Source organism: Salvelinus alpinus, chromosome 3 (genome assembly GCF_045679555.1).
Source record: "Salvelinus alpinus chromosome 3, SLU_Salpinus.1, whole genome shotgun sequence".
In the NCBI taxonomy this organism is placed as follows: domain Eukaryota; kingdom Metazoa; phylum Chordata; class Actinopteri; order Salmoniformes; family Salmonidae; genus Salvelinus; species Salvelinus alpinus.
In genome coordinates, this window is record NC_092088.1 from 76656211 (window position 1) to 76675875 (window position 19665).

The 19665-nt window shown below is 42.5% G+C and overlaps 1 protein-coding gene and 1 long non-coding RNA gene across 2 annotated transcripts in view; one reads left to right on the forward strand and one right to left on the reverse strand.

Moving 5' to 3' along the window:
- LOC139571357 (BAR/IMD domain-containing adapter protein 2-like 1) overlaps positions 1–19665 on the forward strand; it is a 63815-nt gene that overhangs the window by 27618 nt on the left and 16532 nt on the right. Inside the window, exon 7 of the mRNA XM_071394154.1 lies at positions 14473–14625. Within this exon, the coding sequence (XP_071250255.1) occupies positions 14473–14625 (153 nt within the window). The remainder of the gene's footprint in view (positions 1–14472; positions 14626–19665) is intronic.
- On the reverse strand, positions 7558–9580 carry LOC139571356 (uncharacterized). Its single transcript, XR_011674282.1, has 2 exons — positions 8789–9580; positions 7558–8394 (listed from the first exon to the last, which is right to left on the reverse strand). It is a non-coding gene; the product is annotated as an uncharacterized lncRNA (long non-coding RNA).

Below are 19665 nucleotides of genomic sequence, written 5' to 3' on the forward strand. Positions count from 1 at the left end.
CTTTCACTCGTGCTTTATTGACTGGTTTCATCGGTCCGACGTTGATGAGTGTCAGTGTGTGAGCTGGGTTTCTTTTTAACATGCAACACATGTTCTATTATTATTCTGACTGAAATCCTAGAAGCACTAGCTAACTGGGAGTTCGGAAGAGGAGAATGTTGTCTCTCTCTATCCCAGAAGCGCTAGCTAACTGGGGGTTTGGAAGAGGAGACCCCTATCTCTCTCTCTCTCTTCAGTTTCATCTCTTCTTAATTGCTTTTTGGTTGTAATCTTGTTATTAACCATCTTTGTTTCAGTCTGTATATTATCTTTGCCTATGAATGGCACCCTTTAAAAAGAGGGCTGTAATCTAGTCTGATCTTGGTGAAACTAATAGACAGTGATGTATTGTGGCTTGATATGTGGACAGAAACTCCTATGAATATTACACCTGTTGATTAGATAAGGGCCAACCCATACACACTTAGTAGTCATGTATCAGACTGTATTTAGTTTGATCTGCTGTGATCTACTTTGGGTCAGTTGTCAGAAGATATAAATGGATGAAAAAGCTAACAACCTGCGCTCTCCAAAGTAATGCATGAATGCCTTTTAATAGATAGATTATAGATGAAGTAGCATGGATCGATAATGGAATTTCCCCACATCTGTCTTTTTCAAACCTCTACAGGAGAGCACACCTTACACCGGTTTTAAGGTCTCTGCACTGACTGCCTGTGAGTTTTAGAATTCATTTTAAGATTCTTCTATTGGTTTTGAAATAAATCCATGATTGTGTGTCAGACATGCTTTTAAGACATGTCAGACATGCTTTTAAGTTATGTACCCAGTAGGTCCCTCAGGTCCTCTGGATCTGGCCTTTTAACTATCCCAAAGCCTAGGACCAAGAGGCATGGAGAGGCAGCCTTTAGTTATGATGCCCCCAGCCTCTGGAATAGCCTGCCAGAGAAACTGAGGGAGGCCCAAACTGTGATCTTAAAACACACCTTTTTAGCTTTGTTTTTCCTTAGGGTGATTTTTAGTCGTTCAGTTTTGTTATTCTTTTGTTTTTTTATCCGCTTATGTTTGTGTAGTAAATATTGACGTTTTTATTTTCATTGATTTTATTCGTTATTTTCCTTTGAAGCACATTGCGTTGTTGCATTCCATTTCTGAAATGAATAAAGCCTGATTTGATTTGATTTGCTGCAACATCTGAGCTCAATTAATTATCTCTCCGTATGTCTGTCACTCTCTCTTTCCCCACTCTCTCTTTCTCAGTCTTCCAGTCTTTGAGTGATTGTTTGCAGTAGAAATGAAGCTCCATAGTTTAGGTGGCGTGGCCCCATCATTGGGGTAAGAGAGAGAAACAGTGAGAGAGAGATAATTAGAGAGAACTGGGCTAGATATTAAAGGAGGGTCTGTGACAAAACCACAAAACAAGAACCCTAGAGACGAAAAGTCTGTCACTGTCATCAAGACAACTGGAAAAAAGGAGAGGGGAGGAGGGTGAAACAGAGAGTGAAAGTTGTTTCAAAGAGGACCTGAGCTGTCTGTGTGTAATGTCAGTTCCGTGGTCTGCTTTGTGAGGGTGTTTCAATACTGAGTCAATCGCTGGGAAGGCGTGTGTTCTGCATCCCAAATGGCACCCTATTCCCTATATAGTGTACTACTTTTGACCATACACTACATTGGGAAAGGGGTGCTATTTGGGATTTAGACACAGGTTCTTTCAGCAGAGTTATTGAGTTTCTACAGGATAGAGATGATGGAGTAACAACAGGGGGTGAGATGGAGACAGACAGCAGAGACTCATTATTCGCCTCCCAAGTGGCGCAGCGGTCTAAGGCACTGCATTGCAGTGTTGCGGTGTCACTACAGCCTGGGGTTTGAACCCAGACGGTGTCACAACCGACAGTGAGTCCCATAGGGCGGCGCACAATTGGCCCAGTGTTGTCCGGGTTAGGGGAGGGTTTGGCTGGGGGGGCTTTACTTGGCTCATCGTGCTCTAGCGACTCCTTGTGGTGGGCCAGGCACCTGCAAGCTGACTTTAGTTGTCAGTTGAACGGTGTTTCCTCCGACACATTGGTGCAGCTGGCTTCCGGGTTAAGCGAGCGGCTGTTAAGAAGCGCGGCATGACTCGACCTTCGCCTCTCCCGAGCCCGTTGGGTAGTTGCAGTGATGAGACAAGATCACAATTGGATATCATGAAATTGGGGAGAAAAAGGGGGTAAAATTACAAAACAAAATGTATGGATATATTCAAAAATAGAAAGAAATCTCATTATTCAACATTATTCAATATAAGCCCGAACATGACCTGAACAGTTAAGCAAGCCGCTTATTTCTGAGCATGCTATTACAACCTTACTGAATGGTTTAACAGTCAGTCTCCTCCCCTGTATCCTCTCATCAGTACCCTTATGGAAAAAACACATGATTTCACATGGAAAATCACATGATTTCACAGGTGACATTTCCATGTTTTGCACATGTGAAATCATGTTAAATCATATGTTTTCGAACACTTTACATGTGATATTTCACGATTTTCACATGTAATTACATAACCTTTCACATGTGGATTCGAATTTTCATATGAGATTTCACAGGTGATGCCCCGCAAACAAAAATGGGTTGTTATAATACACACACAGTGCTTTTTACATACAGTTGAAGTCGGAAGTTTACATACACTTAGGTGGTAGTCATTAAAACTACTCCACAAATTTCTTGTTAACAAACTATAGTTTTGGCAAGTCGGTTAGGACATCTACTTTGTGCATGACACAAGTCATTTTTCCAACAATTGTTTACAGACAGATTATTTCACTTCTATTTCACCGTGGGTCAGAAGTGTACATACATTAAGTTGACTGTGCCTTTAAACAGCTTGGAAAATTCCAGAAAATTATGCCATGGCTTTAGAAGCTTCTGATAGGCTAATTGGCATCATTTGAGTTAATTGGAGGTGTACCTGTGGATGTATTTCAATGCCTATCTTCTAACTCAGTGCCTCTTTTTTTGCTTGACATCATGGGAAAATCAAAAGAAATCAGCCAAGACCTCTGAAAAAAAATTGTTGATCTCCACAAGTCTGGTTCATCCTTGGGAGCAATTTCCAAATGCCAAAAGGTACCACGTTCATCTGTACAAACAATAGTACGCAAGTATAAACACCATGGGACCACACAGCCGTCATACCGCTCAGGAAAGAGACGCGTTCTGTCTCCTAGAGATAAACGTACTTTGGTGCGAAAAGTGCAAATCAATCCCAGAACAACAGCAAAGGACCTTGTGAAGATGCTGGAGGAAACAGGTACAAAAGTATCGACAGTATATCCACAGTAAAACAAGTCCTATATCAACATAACCTGAAAGGCCGCTCAGCAAGGAAGAAGCCACTGCTCCAAAACCGCCATAAAAAAGCCAGACTTTGGTTTGCAACTGCACATGGGGACAAAGATCATACTTTTTGGAGAAATGTCCTCTGGTCTGATGAAACAAAAATAGAACTGTTTGGCCAAAATGACCATCGTTATGTTTGGAGGAAAAAGGGGGAGGCTTGCAAGCCGAAGAACACCATCCTAACTGTGAAGCACGGGGGTGGCAGCATCATGTTGTGGGGGTGCTTTGCTGTAGGAGGGACTGGTGCACTTCACAAAATAGATGGCATCACGAGGCAGGAAAAGTATGTGGATATATTGAAGCAGCATCTCAAGACATCAGTCAGGAAGTTAAAGCTTGGTCGCAAATGGGTCTTCCAAATGGACAATGACCCCAAGCATACTTCCAAAGTTGTGGCAAAATGGCTTAAAAACAACAAAGTCAACAAAGCCCTGACCTCAATACCATAGAAAATTTGTGGGCAGAACTGAAAAAGCGTGTGCGAGCACCGAGGCCTACAAACCTGACTCAGTTACACCAGCTCTGTCAGGAGGAATGGGCCAAAATTCACCCAACTTATTGTGGGAAGCTTGTGGTAGGCTACCTGAAATGTTTGACCCAAGTTAAAGAATTTAAAGGCAATGCTACCAAATTCTAATGGAGTGTATGTAAACTTCAGACCCACTGGGAATGTGATGAAAGAAATAAAATCTGAAATAAATAATTCTATCAACTATTATTCTGACATTTCACATTCTTAAAATAAAGTGGTGGTCCTAAACTGACCTAAAACAGGGATTTTTTACTATGATTAAATGTCAGGAATTGTGATAAACTTAATTTAAATGTATTTGGCTAAGGTGTATGGAAACTTCTGACTTCAACTGTACATATTTGACACACTTTGTTGTGTATGTTTATTTATACAGTAATTATTATTCAACCTGTTATTACCTGGGATTTGAACTCACAACCTCTTGGTTCACAGCATTCCGACCTTCCTGCTACACCACAATGTCTGTGTCAGTAACGCATTTCACCTGTATTCCTACACTTTAAACTTCAAAGTAAATCTCAGTGTTGAAAATACTCTCAAGAAAAACTATTATATTTATCATAGTGATTCAGGAGTATCATTAAACCAGAATAATAATAAAATTGCTGAGATAAGTAAATTAAATCAATGTTGAGAGAATAGTCAGATTAACTGATAACTAAAATAACAGTCAGATGGCACTCTGTCGCTAAGTGCAGAGATGAATTATAGGGAATAAATATTTAGGAGGATGTTACAGACTTGATGGTGCAGCATAAAGAACAGCAACTCCAGAAGTTGTGACCTCAAATCCCAGGTTGGGTCATAGTTTAGCAGAACAGTGATAACACATGAATTGTAAATTGCACATTTGTGTGTTCCAAAACCATGTTTTTACATCTGAAATATCATGTGAAGTGTTCCAAAAACACATGTTTTCACATGATTTTTTCACATGTGAAATATCATATATGAATGGTTCCAAAAACACGTTTTCACATGTGAATTGTCACGTGTAGTGTTCCAAAAACATGTTTTCACATGTGAAATATCACATAAGAGCTCAATTCGCTCTTATGTAGCAAAACATGAAATTGTGTTTTTTACATTGGGTAAAAGTGAAGACTCAAAGCTAGAAAATTGTATATCATATATTACAGTTGAGGGACAATGGGAAAGTAATTCTGCTATGAAAGTTGATGAACTTGTAACCTCACTTCTGAGAAAATGGATCTTGAATATTTTTGGTACACCTGCTGGAGAGATCTTCTTTGTCTACACCCATTCAGCATTGTTCACACCCTCTTAAGCTTTAGCCCCACCCATCTCTTTAAGGATTCACGTGAGGCCATGTACTAATCAACCAAGGATTTCAAGACTATAGGCTAGTTTATACTAAGGGCGTGTTCGTAAATTCAATTTACATTTTTTACATTTTAAGTCATTTAGCAGACGCTCTTATCCAGAGCGACTTACAAATTGGAAAGTTCAGACATATTCATCCTGGTCCCCCCGTGGGGAATGAACCCACAACCCTGGCGTTGCAAACGCCATGCTCTACCAACTGAGCCACACGGGACCACGTGTGGCTCAATCTGGAGTGCCAGACTGTGCTCAGAGTGTGCTGTGGGTGTTCGTAAACTCAGAGCGTTCAGAGCACACATTGGACGCTCTGGCCGAAGAGTAGGGTTGATCCGAGCGTTCTGACCTAACAACAGTCAAGCATCCAAGCTAACTGGCTAATGTTGGCTAGCTTGCTAGCTACTTCCAAACACAAATGAGGGAACAGCTCACTCTGACCATTTTACTCACCCTAGCAGAGCTGTTTAGGCTGTTTTTATGTTATCCAGAGCATTGGTGACTGCAACTGTGCTGCTGTCAATAATTGAATTACATTTTTTTGCCAACGTTTACTGACACCAACGAGTGTTGAGCGTTTGTAAATTCGTCTGTTATTCTGCGCTTGGATTTACCAGCTACACTACCGGTCAAATGTTTTAGAACACCTACTCATTCAAGGGTTTTTCTTTATTTTTATTACTTTCTACAGTGTAGAGTAATAGTGAAGACATCAAAACTATGAAATAACACATATGGAATCATGTAGTAACCAAAGAAGTGTTAAAAAAATCTAAATATATTTTATAATTGAGATTCTTCAAATAGCCACCCTTTTCCTTGATGACAGCTTTGCACACTCTTGGCATTCTCTCAACCAGCTTCATGAGGTAGTCACCTAGAATGCATTTCAATTAACAGGTGTGCCTTGTTTATGTAATTTATTTCCTTCTTAATGCGTTTGAGCCTATCAGTTGTGTTGTGACAAGGTAGGGGGGTATACAGAAGATTGGGGTAAAAGACCAAGTCCATATTATGGCAAGAACAGCTCAAATAAGCAAAGAGAAACGACAGTTCATCATTACTTTAAGACATGAAGGTCAGCCAATCTGGAAAATATCAAGAACTTCGAATGTTTCCTCAAGTGCTGTCGCAAAAACCAAGCGCTATGATGAAACTGGCTCTCATGAGGACCGCCACAGGAATGGAAGACCCAGAGTTGCCGCTGCTGCAGAGGATAAGTTCTTTAGAGTTACCAGCCTCAGAAATTGCAGCCCAAATAAATGCTTCACATAGACACATCTCAACATCAACTGTTCAGAGGAGACTGTGTGGTCGAATTGCTGCAAAGAAACCACTACTATTAAGATGCTGCTGTGCATTTTCGAGTAGCTTAACCCTTTCACACGTACCATCACACGGGTGTGATGTTCTACAGTGGTCCCTGAAGCGTACGGTCACACCCGTGTGATTAGAACACTCATTTAGAACGCTCGTTTAGAACGGCCAGTTTCGAATGACGCAACAATCAGCGTTTGAGCTGGCCACACTTTTTTCAGAAACTATTTACACAAACACAGTCCTTACAAAGTTATGTCCAGAATGTGAGCAGTTTATTTTTGGATTCAATGTTCAGATATTCACAGAAGAATATATAGCATAACACAATCATCCTAACCGGAAAAATGTAGGCTACATTTGTCCTAGCGCTGAGGAAAGATTGACCCAACACAAGCAGTCATATTTTCTAACTCTCGGCTGACATAAACTACAATATGAATTAGCTAATAGCAATTACTATGTATAATTAATCACATCACGGGTGAGCACACCATTGATCGAAATAATTAGGTAAAGCACTTTTTAGAAATCGAAAGTAATCCGACGATTAGTTTCAGCGCGCAGCCATGCATTTTTTTCCTCACAGAAACCGAAGATAATAAGAGAAGACAGATGAGTTTGGTCTGTTTATAGTATGCATGTTGAAGGGGTGTGTCGTCTACCGTCGTTCACATCCCACCATTCATTTCCGGAAGTCCTCAAAAAACGAGTGAACTCTTACTCACCTCATTTTGTTATAACATATTTGGTCAAACAGACGATTATGTGAACCCAGAATGCATTGAATGTCAACAAACATGACTACACAGCTGGAATTAGCTTAGCTCATCATAATCAGTACAACCTTCAAAAAAGTATTTTACACACATAATATGTGCCCATTACAATCTGTGCAAGAATCGGAATGCATGATTTGTCACCTAGATTTGAAAACATGTGAATAAAACCGTAAATACACAAATAATTGCCACACAAAACATTTTCTGATAGTGATTTATTGATACAAGTGGCGCGTGCCGGCAGTCAACCACGTACCCTCTCACTCTAAACCATTCAGTGTTGTTGTTTATGTATGTAGCTAGTGAGATGAGCTGAAGCATTAGCAATGTCTTTCAAAAGGAGACAACAAACAAATGTGGAAATTCTGGAGATTTTAAAAAATTCTGACAATGAGTCTGAGTATGAAAGTCAGGAATCAGATTCTGACAGTGACAGTGAGGAGCTGCCCCCCAACCTTGTAGCCATTGAGAACCCTGAATCTGAATTTCCCTTGTCCACTGACAAAGTCCCAGTTCCCTTTGAAGATGCTGGTGGTGATGGAGGCATACCAACAGTGGATGAAGTACAGGAGTTCTGTGGTAGCTGGAAGGCCACCAGTCATTTCACCCCTCCTGGCCCTGCTGTTTCACCCCTCCTGGCCCTGGTGTTTGCTTTGATGAGTCCCAGTCTGGAGTGCAACGCCCCTTGCCATTTCCAACTGAGGCAGAGTGCTTCAAGTTGTTTCTGACAGAGGAGCTGGTGGGAGACATAGTAGAGACCAATCGCTATGCCTTGGAGCTACAGGATAAGAGAGAGCCAGGAGTGGGGGACAACCACAATTAGTGAAATGTATACATTCCTGGTGACAGTAAAGACTGCTTTCTAGTTCTGCTGCTATGACTGCATTTCATCAACGCTACTACCATCCTAAATGACCCGTTATACAAAATAAGAAATGTTAACAGCTGGCAGTAAAGTGGCATGACAAACGAGACGTCCATGTCCTCTCCACTGTCCATACAGCAACCATGTCGGCCACAGGGAAGGTGGACCACCTGACGGGAGAGAAACAAACCAGACAGAGAAACATCAAACCAGACTGCGTTCTTGACTATTACCTCAAAATGGGGGCAGTGGATGATAAACAGCTTTGTGGAATGCACTCAGAAAACGACCAAGTGGTATAAGATATTTTTCAATTTTTCCAGGGTAGCGTCAAAATACAACATGCCAATACTTCTGACGCATTTAGCATTGTTTTACAGAACTAATAGAATAATGTAACTAGATACATAAGCACGATTGAATATAACACCATAAAAGGTGAGTAACGTTACCTCGCGTGTCCGCGGTTATAAGGAATATATACAAATATATTATGCTCCATTCACACAGTGAGCTATAGTAGAAACGGTATAACACGACACAATAACGTAATTAGGCACTTACTTTGATAGAAACGCAGTCTTGATTTGAAGATGGGTGTCTGGAGTGACGCCTCTAGCACTGAGACGCTGTGCCACTTGGGAGTCATAAGGCCAGGGTAGCTTCAAAATACAACACATGCTAATACTTCCCTGACGCAATTAGCATTGTTTTCCAGAGCTAATAGGAGAATGTAGCTAGCTACCTAAGCATTGAGTATAACACCATAAATGTTATGAAATGAGTAACGTTACATCGCGTGTCCGCGGTTATAAGGAATATACACAAAAACATGATGCTACAGTAGAAACGACATAACACGACATGCAGAAACTATTATAACGTAATAAGGCACTTTGATAGAAACGCACACATTTCCAAAGGTATTATTGGTAACGAAAACAACTTTGATTGCGATAAAGGCGACAGGTGGAAAATATGAACACGTGTATGCAGGACGGCAGATGAGTAAATGTCTGCAGACTTGAACTGCACAAACAATTGAGAAGTGTTTGGGGAATTTTGTCCGGGTCAGAAATGTCAAAAAAATTAATTGGTCCGCAAAAGTAAAAATGACTACTTTTATGTGAATGAATGAGGCGGAACACACCTCATTTCAAACTGTTATTAGAAAATAAAAAACTTGTTAGAAATAATTTAAAATTGACAAATAAAAACAGGCTGCGTGCTTTTGTTTGAGGGCAGCGCGGATGAAATGTACTGTTACATAACAAACACATTCTGGAATGGAGAGAACGTTCTAATATCACGTGCATGAAAAAACTCACGCTGGGGCGACCGTTAGAGATATTTGGAACTCACGCATGAAAGGGTTAATGGCAGCTTGTTCACAGGAAGGTCATGTTTACATTTCAATAACTTAGTGTTAAAACCTTTCTAGCCCCGGCGTTCCGCTAGCGGAACTCCTCCCACATTCCACTGAAAAGGCAGAGCGCGAAATTAAAAAAATATTTTTTAGAAATATTTAACTTTCACACATTAACAAGTCCAATACAGCAAATGAAAGATACACATCTTGTGAATCCAGTCAACATGTCCGATTTTTAAAATGTTTTACAGCGAAAACACCACATATATTTATGTTAGCTCACCACCAAATACAAAAAAGGACAGACATTTTTCACAGCACAGGTAGCATGCACGAAACCAACCAAACTAACCAAGAACCAACCAAACTAACCAAGAAACAACTTCATCAGATGACAGTCCTATAACATGTTACACAATAAATCTATGTTTTGTTCGAAAAATGTGCATATTTGAGGTATAAATCAGTTTTACATTGCTGCTACCATCATAGCTACCGTCAGAAATAGCACCGAAGCAGCCAGAGTAATTATAGAGACCAACGTGAAATACCTAAATACTCATCATAAAACATTTCTGAAAAATACATGGTGTACAGCAAATTAAAGACAAACATCTTGTGAATCCAGCCAATATTTCCGATTTTTTTAAAGTGTTTTACAGCGAAAACACAATATAGCATTATATTAGCTTACTACAATAGCCTACCACACAACCGCATTCATTCATCAAGGCACGTTAGCGATAGCAATAGGCACGTTAGCGTTAGCGAATAAACCAGCAAAATATATTAATTTTCACTAACCTTCATAAACCTTCCTCAGATGACAGTCCTATAACATCAGGTTATACATACACTTATGTTTTGTTTGAAAATGTGCATATTTAGAGCTGAAATCAGTGGTTATCCATAATGCTAACGTAGCATCTTTTTTCCAGAATGTGCGGATATTTCTATTAGACTCTCACCTATTTTGACCAAATAGCTATTCATAAACATTACAAAAAAATACATGCTGTATAGGAAATGATAGATACACTAGTTCTTAATGCAATCGCAGTGTTAGAATTCTAAAAATATCTTCATTACGACATAAGGCTTATGTTATAGCGAGAGAGTGGCCAAAACCTGGGCGCAAAACTACTAGTACACAGTTCGACAGATAAATGAAATAGCATCACAAAATGCTACTTTTGGTGATCTTCCATCAGAATGTTGTACAAGGGGTCCTTTGTCCAGAACAGTCGTTGTTTGGATTTAGAACATCGTTTTTCCCTCTTGAATTAGCAAGCACACTGGCCAAGTGGCGCGAAGCTCTCCATCGTCAACAAACACAGACAACGCAACACGCCTAACGTCCCGAAAAAATTTCAATAATCTAATAAAACTATATTGAAAAAACATACTTTACGATGATATTGTGACATGTGTCAAATAAAATCAAAGCCGGAGATAGTATTCGCCTATAACGACAGCTTTCCAGAAGGCAATTCCAGGTTCATCTTCGCGCTTTCCAGAAAACAGGAAATGGCAGACACGTCATTCCAAGAGGATTTATTCCTCCTCAGACCAAGATAATCACTTCATTTCTTCTCTCACTTCCTCTTGACATCTAGGGGAAGGTGTATGACGTGCATGTATACTCATACGTATCATGCCCATTTATAGGCAGGCCCTTGAACAGAGCATCATTTTCAGACTTTCCACTTCCTGGTCAGAAAGTGTGCTGCCAAATGAGTTCTGTTTTACTCACAGACAAAATTCAAACGGTTTTAGAAACTAGAGAGTGTTTTCTATCCAATAGTACTAATAATATGCATATTGTACGAGCAAGAATTGAGTACGAGGCCGTTTAAATTGGGCACGATTTTCCCCCAAAGTGAAAACAGCGCCCTCTGTCCTCATCAGGTTAACCACAGTAGTTACAAGTGGGTTTTTGTCAAATTCACAGCAACTTACTGTAGCTGATCCATCACACTCACTGACCTGATAGTCTGGTAGGAAAGTGAGTATTTCAATTACATGGTGACTGCTTTAAAGGAAATATCAAATCAAAATGTATTTGTCACGTGCTGAATACAACAGTGAAATGCTTAATTACAAGCCCTTAACCAACAATGCAGTTAAGAAAATACCTTAAAAAAGTAAGAGATAAAAGTAAAAAATAATTAAAGAGCAGCAGTAAAATAACAATAGCGAGGCTATATACAGGGGGTACCGGTACAGAGTCAATGTGCGGGGGAACCGGTGTCAAGATAGAGGTAATATATACATGTAGGTAGAGTTATTAAAGTGACTATGCATAGATAATAACAGAGTGGCAGCAGCATAGAGGGGGGGGGGGGGGGCAATGCAAATAGTCTGGGTAGTCATTTGATTAGATGTTCATGGCTTGGGGATAGAAGCTGTTTAGAAGCCTCTTGGACCTAGACTTGGCGCTCCGGTACCGCTTGCCGTGTGGTAGCAGAGAGAACAGTCTATCACAAGGGTAGCTGGAGTCTTTAATTTTTAGGGCCTTCCTGTGACGCCGCCTGGTATAGAGGTACAGGATGGCAGGAAGCTTGGCCCTGGTGATGTACTCGGCCATACACACTACCCTCTGTAGTGCCTTGTGGTCGGAGGCCCAGCAGTTGCCATACCAGGCAGTGATGCAACACGTCAGGATGGCCTCAATGGTGCAGCTTTAACACCTTTTGAGGATCTGAGGACAAATGCCAAATCTTTTCAGTCTCCTGAGGGGTAATAGGTTTTGTCGTGCCTTCTTCACGACTGTCTTGGTGTGCTTGGACCAGGTTTGTTTGTTGGTAATGTGGACGCCAAGGAACTTGAAGCTGTCAACCTGCTCCACTACAGCCCTGTCGATGAGAATGGGGGTGTGCTCGGTCCTCGTTTTCCTATAGTCCACAATCAACTCCTTTGTCTTGATCACGTTGAGGGAGAGGTTGTTTTCCTTGCACCACACGGTCATGTCTCTGACCTCCTCCCTAAAGGATGTCTCATCATTGTCGATGATCAGGCCTACAACTGTTGTGTCATCTGCAAACTTAATGATGGTGTTGGAGTCGTGCCTGGCCGTGCAGTCATGAGTGAACAGGGAGTACAGGAGCGGACTGAGCACGCACCCCAGAAGGGCCCCCGTGTTGAGGATCAGCGTGGCAGGTGTGTTGTTACCTACCCTTACCACCTGGTGGTGGCCAGTAAGGAAGTCCAGGATCCAATTGGAGAGGGAGGTGTTTAGTCCCAGGGTCCTTAGCTTAGTGATGAGCTTTGATCGCACTATGGCGTTGAACACTGAGCTGTAGTCAATGAATAGCATTCTCACACAGGTGTTCCTTTTGTTCAGGTGTGAAAGGGCAGTGTGGAGTGCAGTAGAGATTGCATCATCTGTGGATCTGTTTGGGCGGTATGCAAATTGGAGTGGGTCTAGGGTTTCTGGGATAATGGTGTTGATGTGAGCCATGACCAGCCCTTCAAAGAACTTCATGGCTACAGATGTAAGTGCTACGGGTCAGTAGTCATTTAGGCAGATTACCTTAGTGTTCATGGGCACAGGGACTATGGTGGTCTGCTTGAAACATGTTGACATTACGGACTCACACAGGGAGAGGTTGAACATGTCAGTGAAGACAATTGCCCGTTGGTCAGTGCATGCTCAGAGTACACGTCCTGCTAATCCGTCTGGCCCTGCGGCCTTGTGATTGTTGACCTGTTTAAAGTTCTTACTCACATCGGCTGCGGCGAGCATGATCACACAGTCGTCCGGAACAGCCAATGCTCACATGCATGTTTCAGTGTTACTTGCCTCGAAGCGAGCATAGAATAAGTTATTTAGCTCGTCTGGTAGACTCGTGTCACTGGGCAGCTCTCGGCTGTGCTTCCCTTTTTAGTCTGTAATAGTTTGCAAGCCCTGACACATCCGACGAGCGTCGGAGCCGGTGTAGTATGATTCGATCTTAGTCATGTATTGACACTTTGCCTGTTTGATGGTTTGTCGGAGAGCATAGCGGGATTTCTTATAAGGTTCTGGGTTAGTCCCGCTCCTTGAAACGGCAGCTCTACCCTTTAGCTCAGTGCGAATGTTGCCTGTAATCCATGGCTTCTGGTTGGGGTATGTACGTACAGTCACAGTGGGGGACAACGTCATCGATGCACTTATTGATGAAGCCAGTGACTGGTGTGGTGTACTTCTCAATGCCATCGGAAGAATCCCGGAACACATTCCAGTCTGTGCTAGCAAAACAGTCCTGTAGCTTAGCATCTGCTTCATCTGACCAATTTTTTATTGCCCAAGTCACTGGTGCTTGTTGCTTTAGTTTTTGCTTGTAAGCAGGAATCAGGAAGATAGAATTATGGTCAGATTTGCCAAATGGATGGCGAGGGAGAGCTTTGTATGCGAAGTAAAGCTGGTCTAGAGTTTTACACATTTTACATGCTGGTAGAAATTAGGTAAAATTGATTTAAATTTCCCTGCATTAATGTCCCCGGCCACTAGGAGTGCCGCCTCTGGATGAGCATTTTTCGTGTTTGCTTATGGCCGTATACAGCTCATTGAGTGCAGTCTTAGTGCCAGCATCGGTTTTTGTTGGTAAATAGAGAACTACGAAGATCTACATCATGAGATGCTCTTCCTCAGGCGAGCAAAACCTTGAGACGTCCTTAGATTTCCTGCATGAGATCACGTGTGCACATGTGAAATTAATGTTTTTTTTTCCATAGAGGGTGTCTGGAGACAATCTCATACATATTGTCCCCACCCCACCCCACAGTAACCCATAACCCTTAATAACCTGTCCCCTCCCCCACCCCACAGTATTTAACCCTTTTTGACCCCCCGTGCCCCCCTTTACTGACCTGTCTCCCTTCCTCCTCTTCCCCTCAGTATATAGAGACCATCTCGTCACGGCAGAGTGACATGCAGAAGTTCATCGCTGACGGCTGCAGAGAGGCCCTCCTGGAGGAGAAGAGACGATTCTGCTTCCTGGTCGACAAACACTGCACGTTCTCTTACCATGTCACCACCTTCCACGAGAAGGTACTGCAGTACTGCACGGAAGGGTCCTTTAGTTAACCTTTAGTTAACCTTTAGTCCTTTAGTTCTTGAGTCCTTTAGTTAACATTTAGTCCTTTAGTTAAGCTTGTCTTAAAGGTAGACTCAGTGATATGGCATCATCATACACAGCGGGGAGAATTCACATCATCAACAACAGAATTTAAATCCACCAGAATGGACACTATTGGTTGTCCCAGATTTGTGCCCTCCCTTGAGGCATCATGCCCACCTTGGGGTTGATATGGCTGAGATGCTATGTGTTGTTCAGCACTGCAACCACTGCTCCTCCTAACCTGGCCATATAAGTCAATGGTTACCAGTGTTGGGATTAGTTACTTGGAAAAGTAATACATTACATATCACTTGTTATATTTAACACAAGTAACATGCTACTTTAAAATATTACTTTGTGTGGAACGTAACGCGTTCTTTCATGAAAAACATCTCCAAATCTCGCTGTTTGTTTGAATGTTGAGGGAGCAAGGCAAGCAGCGTGCGCTTTACCAAAGATAGGCTATTTACTAACTCTGGTTTGATCACTAGTTTCTCCTTAAATCTGTGGCGCTGCTTTCCTGTGCTAGACTTCAAGTCCTGCGCTATATATGGGCTGCTTGATTATCTATATATAGAGTAGGCTTACATCGGTACAGCTTTCCTATCTTTTCATTCAAAGTCTTTATTTCAAGCCGCCAGTTCTGGTTATAAACCACAAGTACAGTCGTGGCCAAAAGTTTTGAGAATGACACAAATATTAACTTTCACAAAATCTGCTGCCTCAGTTTGTATGATGGCAATTTGCATATACTCCAGAATGTTATGAAGAGTGATCAGATGAATTGTCCCTCTTTGCCATGCAAATGAACTGAATCCCCCAAAAACATTTCCACTGCATTTCAGCCCTGCCACAAAAGGACCAGCTGACATCATGTCAGTGATTCTCTCGTTAACACAGGTGTGAGTGTTGACGAGGACAAGGCTGGAGATCACTCTGTCATGCTGATTGAGTTTGAATAACAGACTGGAAGCTTCAAACGGAGGGTGGTGCTTGGAATCATTGTTCTTCCTCTGTCAATCGTGGTCAACTGCAAGGAAACACGTGCCGTCATCATTGCTTTGCACAAAAAGGGCTTCACAGGCAAGGATCTTGCTGCCAGTAAGATTGCACCTAAATCAACCATTTATCGGATCATCAAGAACTTCAAAGAGAGCGGTTCAACTGTTGTGAAGAAGGCTTCAGGGCGCCCAAGAAAGTCCAGCAAGCGCTAGGACTGTCTCCTAAAGTTGATTCAGCTGCGGGATCGGGGCACCATCAGTACAGAGCTTGCTCAGGAATGGCAGCAGGCAGGTGTGAGTGCATCTGCACGCACAGTGAGGCGAAGACTTTTGGAGGATGGCCTGGTGTCAAGAAGGGCAGCAAAGAAGCCACTTCTCTCCAGGAAAAACATCAGGGACAGACTGATATTCTGCAAAAGGTACAGGGATTGGACTATTGAGGACTGGGGTAAAGTCATTTTCTCTGATGAATCCCCTTTCCGATTGTTTGGGGCATCCGGAGAAAATCTTGTCCGGAGAAGACAAGGTGAGCGCTACCATCAGTCCTGTGTCATGCCAACAGTAAAGCGTCCTGACAACATTCATGTGTGGGGTTGCTTCTCAGCCAAGAAAGTGGGCTCACTCACAATTTTGCCTAAGAACACAGCCATGAATAAAGAATGGTACCAACATATCCTCCGAGAGCAACTTCTCCCAACCATCCAGGAACAGTTTGTTGACGAACAATGCCTATCCCAGCATGTTGGAGCACCTTGCCATACGGCAAAAGTGATAACTAAGTGGCTCGGGGAACAAAACATTAATATTTTGGGTCCATGGCCAGGAAACTCCCCAGACCGTAATCCCATTGAGAACTTGTTGTTAATCCTCAAGAGGCAGGTGGACAAACAAAAACCTACAAATTCTGTCAAACTCCAAGCATTGATTATGCAAGAATGGGCTGCCATCAGTCAGGATGTGGCCCAGAAGTTAATTGTCAGCATGCCAGGGTGGATTGCAGAGGTTTTGAAAAAGAAGGGTCAACACTGCAAATATTGACTCTTTGCATCAACTTCATGTAATGGTCAATAAAAGCCTTTGACACTTATGAGATGCTTGTAATTATACTTAAGTATTCCATAGTAACATCTGACAAAAATATCTAAAGACACTGAAGCAGCAAACTTTGTGGAAATTAAAATTTGTGTCATTCTCAAAACTTTTGGCCATGACTGTACACAGACCCAAAGAGATCAAATCAAATTTTATTGGTCACATACACATGGTTAGCAGATGTTATTGTGAGTGTAGCGAAATGCTTATGCTTCTAGATCCGACAGTGCAGCAGTATCTAACAGGTAATATCTAACCATTCCACAACAAACCCGAATACATACAATTTAGTAAAGGAATGGGATAAGAATATATAAGTATAAAATATATGGATGAGCAGTGACAGAGCGGCTAAGATGCAATAGATAGTAAAGAATAGATAGTGAAGGATACAGTACACATTATATACATATGAGATGAGTAATAAGAGATAAGTAAACATTCTTAAAGTGGCATTGTTAAAGTGACTAATGTTCCATTTATTAAAGTGGCCAATGATATCAAGTCTGTAGATAGGCAGCCACCTCTGCTAGTGGTGGCTGTTTAACAATCTGATGGCCTTGAGATAGAAGCTGTTTTTCAATCTCTCTGTCCCAGCTTTGATGCACCTGAACTGACCTCGCCTTCTGGATGGAAGCGCCTTTTTCGCCACACTGTCTGTGTGTGTGAACCATTTCAATTTGTAGGTGATATGAACACTGAGGAACTTAACTTTCCACCTTCTCCACTGCTGTCCCATCGATGTGGATAGAGGGGTGCTCCCTTTGCGGTTTCAATCATCAAGTCCACAATCATCTCTTTTGTTTTGCTGAAATTGAGTGAGGCTATTTTCCTGACAGCACACTCCGAGGGCCCTCACCTCCTCCCTGTAGGCTGTCTCATTGTTGTTGGTAATCAAGCCTACCACTGTTATCATCTGTAAACTTGAGGATTTAGTTGGACCCGTGCATGGCCTCACAGTCGTGGGTGAACAGGGAGTTAAGGAGGGGCCTGAGAATGCACCCTTGTGGGGCCCCAGTGTTGAGGATCAGTGGAGTGGAGATGTTGTTTTCTACCTTCACCACCTGGGGGTGGCCCGTCAGAAAGTCCAGGACCCAGTTGCACAGGGCAGGGTCGAGACCCAGGGTCTCAAGCCTAATGACGAGTTTTGAGGGTACTAGGGTGTTGAATGCTGAGCTGTAGTCAATGAACAGCATTCTTACATAGGTATTCCTCTTGTCCAGATGGGATAGGGCAGTGTGATGGCGATTGCATCATCTGTGGACTTATTGGGGCGGTAAGAAAATTGAAGTGGGTCTAGGGTGCCAGGTAGGGTAGAGGTGATATGATCCTTGACTAGTCTCTCAAAGCACTTCATGATGACAGAAGTGAGAGCTACGATAGTAATTTAGTTCAGTTACCTTCGCTTTCTTGGGAACAGGAACAATGGTGGCCCTCTTGAAGTATATGGGGACAGCAGACTGGGATAGGGATTGATTTAATATGTCCGTAAACACACCAGCCAGCTGGTCTGTGCATGCTCTGAGGACGTGGCTAGGGATGCCGTATGGGCCGGCAGCCTTGCAAGGGTTAACACGTTTAAATCTTTTACTCATGTCGGCCACAGAGGAGGAGAGCCCACAGTCTTTGGTAGTGGGCCGCGTCGCTGGCACTGTATTGTCCTCAAAGCGCTCAAAGAAGTTGTTTAATTTGTCTGGAAGCAAGACGTCGATGTCCGCGACGGAGCTGGTTTTCTATTTGTAATCCGTGATTGTCTGTAGACCCTGCCACATACGTCTCGTGTTTGAGCCGTTGAATTGCGACTCCATTTTGTCTCTATACTGACAGTTTGCTTGTTTCATTGCCTTATGAAGGGACTACCTACACTGTTTGTATTTGGTCATATTTCCAGTCGCCTTGCCATGATTGAATGGGTGGTACGTGCTTTCAGCTTTGCACAAATGCTGCCATCAAGCCACGGTTTCTGGTTAGGGAATGTTTTAATAGTCACAGAGGGTACATCTGGAATCCAATTGGTCAGACCAGCGTTGGATAGACCTAAGCACGGGCACTTCCTGTTTTTAGTTTCTGCCCATAGGAGGGGAGCAACAAGATGGAGTCATGGTCAGTTTTGCCAAAGGAGGGCGGGGAAGGGCCTTGTATGCATCGCGGAAGTTAGAGTAGCAATGGTCGAGTGTGTTACTCGCTGGTGGTCAACAATCAATATGCTGATAGAATTTAGGTAGCCTTGTTCTCAAATTAGCTTTGTTAAAATCCCCAGCTACAATAAATACACCTCAGGATATATGGTTTCCAGTTTGTATAAAGTCCAGTGAAGTTCCTTGATGACCGTCTTGGTATCTGCTTGCGGGGGAATATACACGGCTGTGACGATAACCGAAGAGAGTTCTCTTGGGAGATAATACGGTCTGCATTTGATTGTGAGAAATTCTAGGTCAGGTGAACAAAAGGACTTAGGTTCCTGTATGTTGTTACAATTACACCATGAGTCGTTAATCATGAAACATACACCCCCCGCCCTTCTTCTTACCGGAGAGATGTTTATTCCTGTCAGCGTGATGCACTGAAAATCCCATTGGCTGTATGGACTTCGACAGCATGTCCCCAGATAGCCGTGTTTCCATGAAATAGAGTATGTTACAATCCCGGATATCTCTTTGGAAAGCAACTCTTGCCCAGATTTCGTAGACTTTGTTAAATAGGGACTGGACATTAGTGAGTAATATACTCTGGAGCGGTGGGTGGTGTGCGCGCATCCGAAGCCTCACTAGAAGACCGCTCCGGCACTCTCTCCTCCAGGGGCGTTGTTTTGGGTCGGCCTCTGGAATCATCTCAAAAGCCCTGGGAGGTGCAGACAAAGGATCCGCTTTGGGAAAG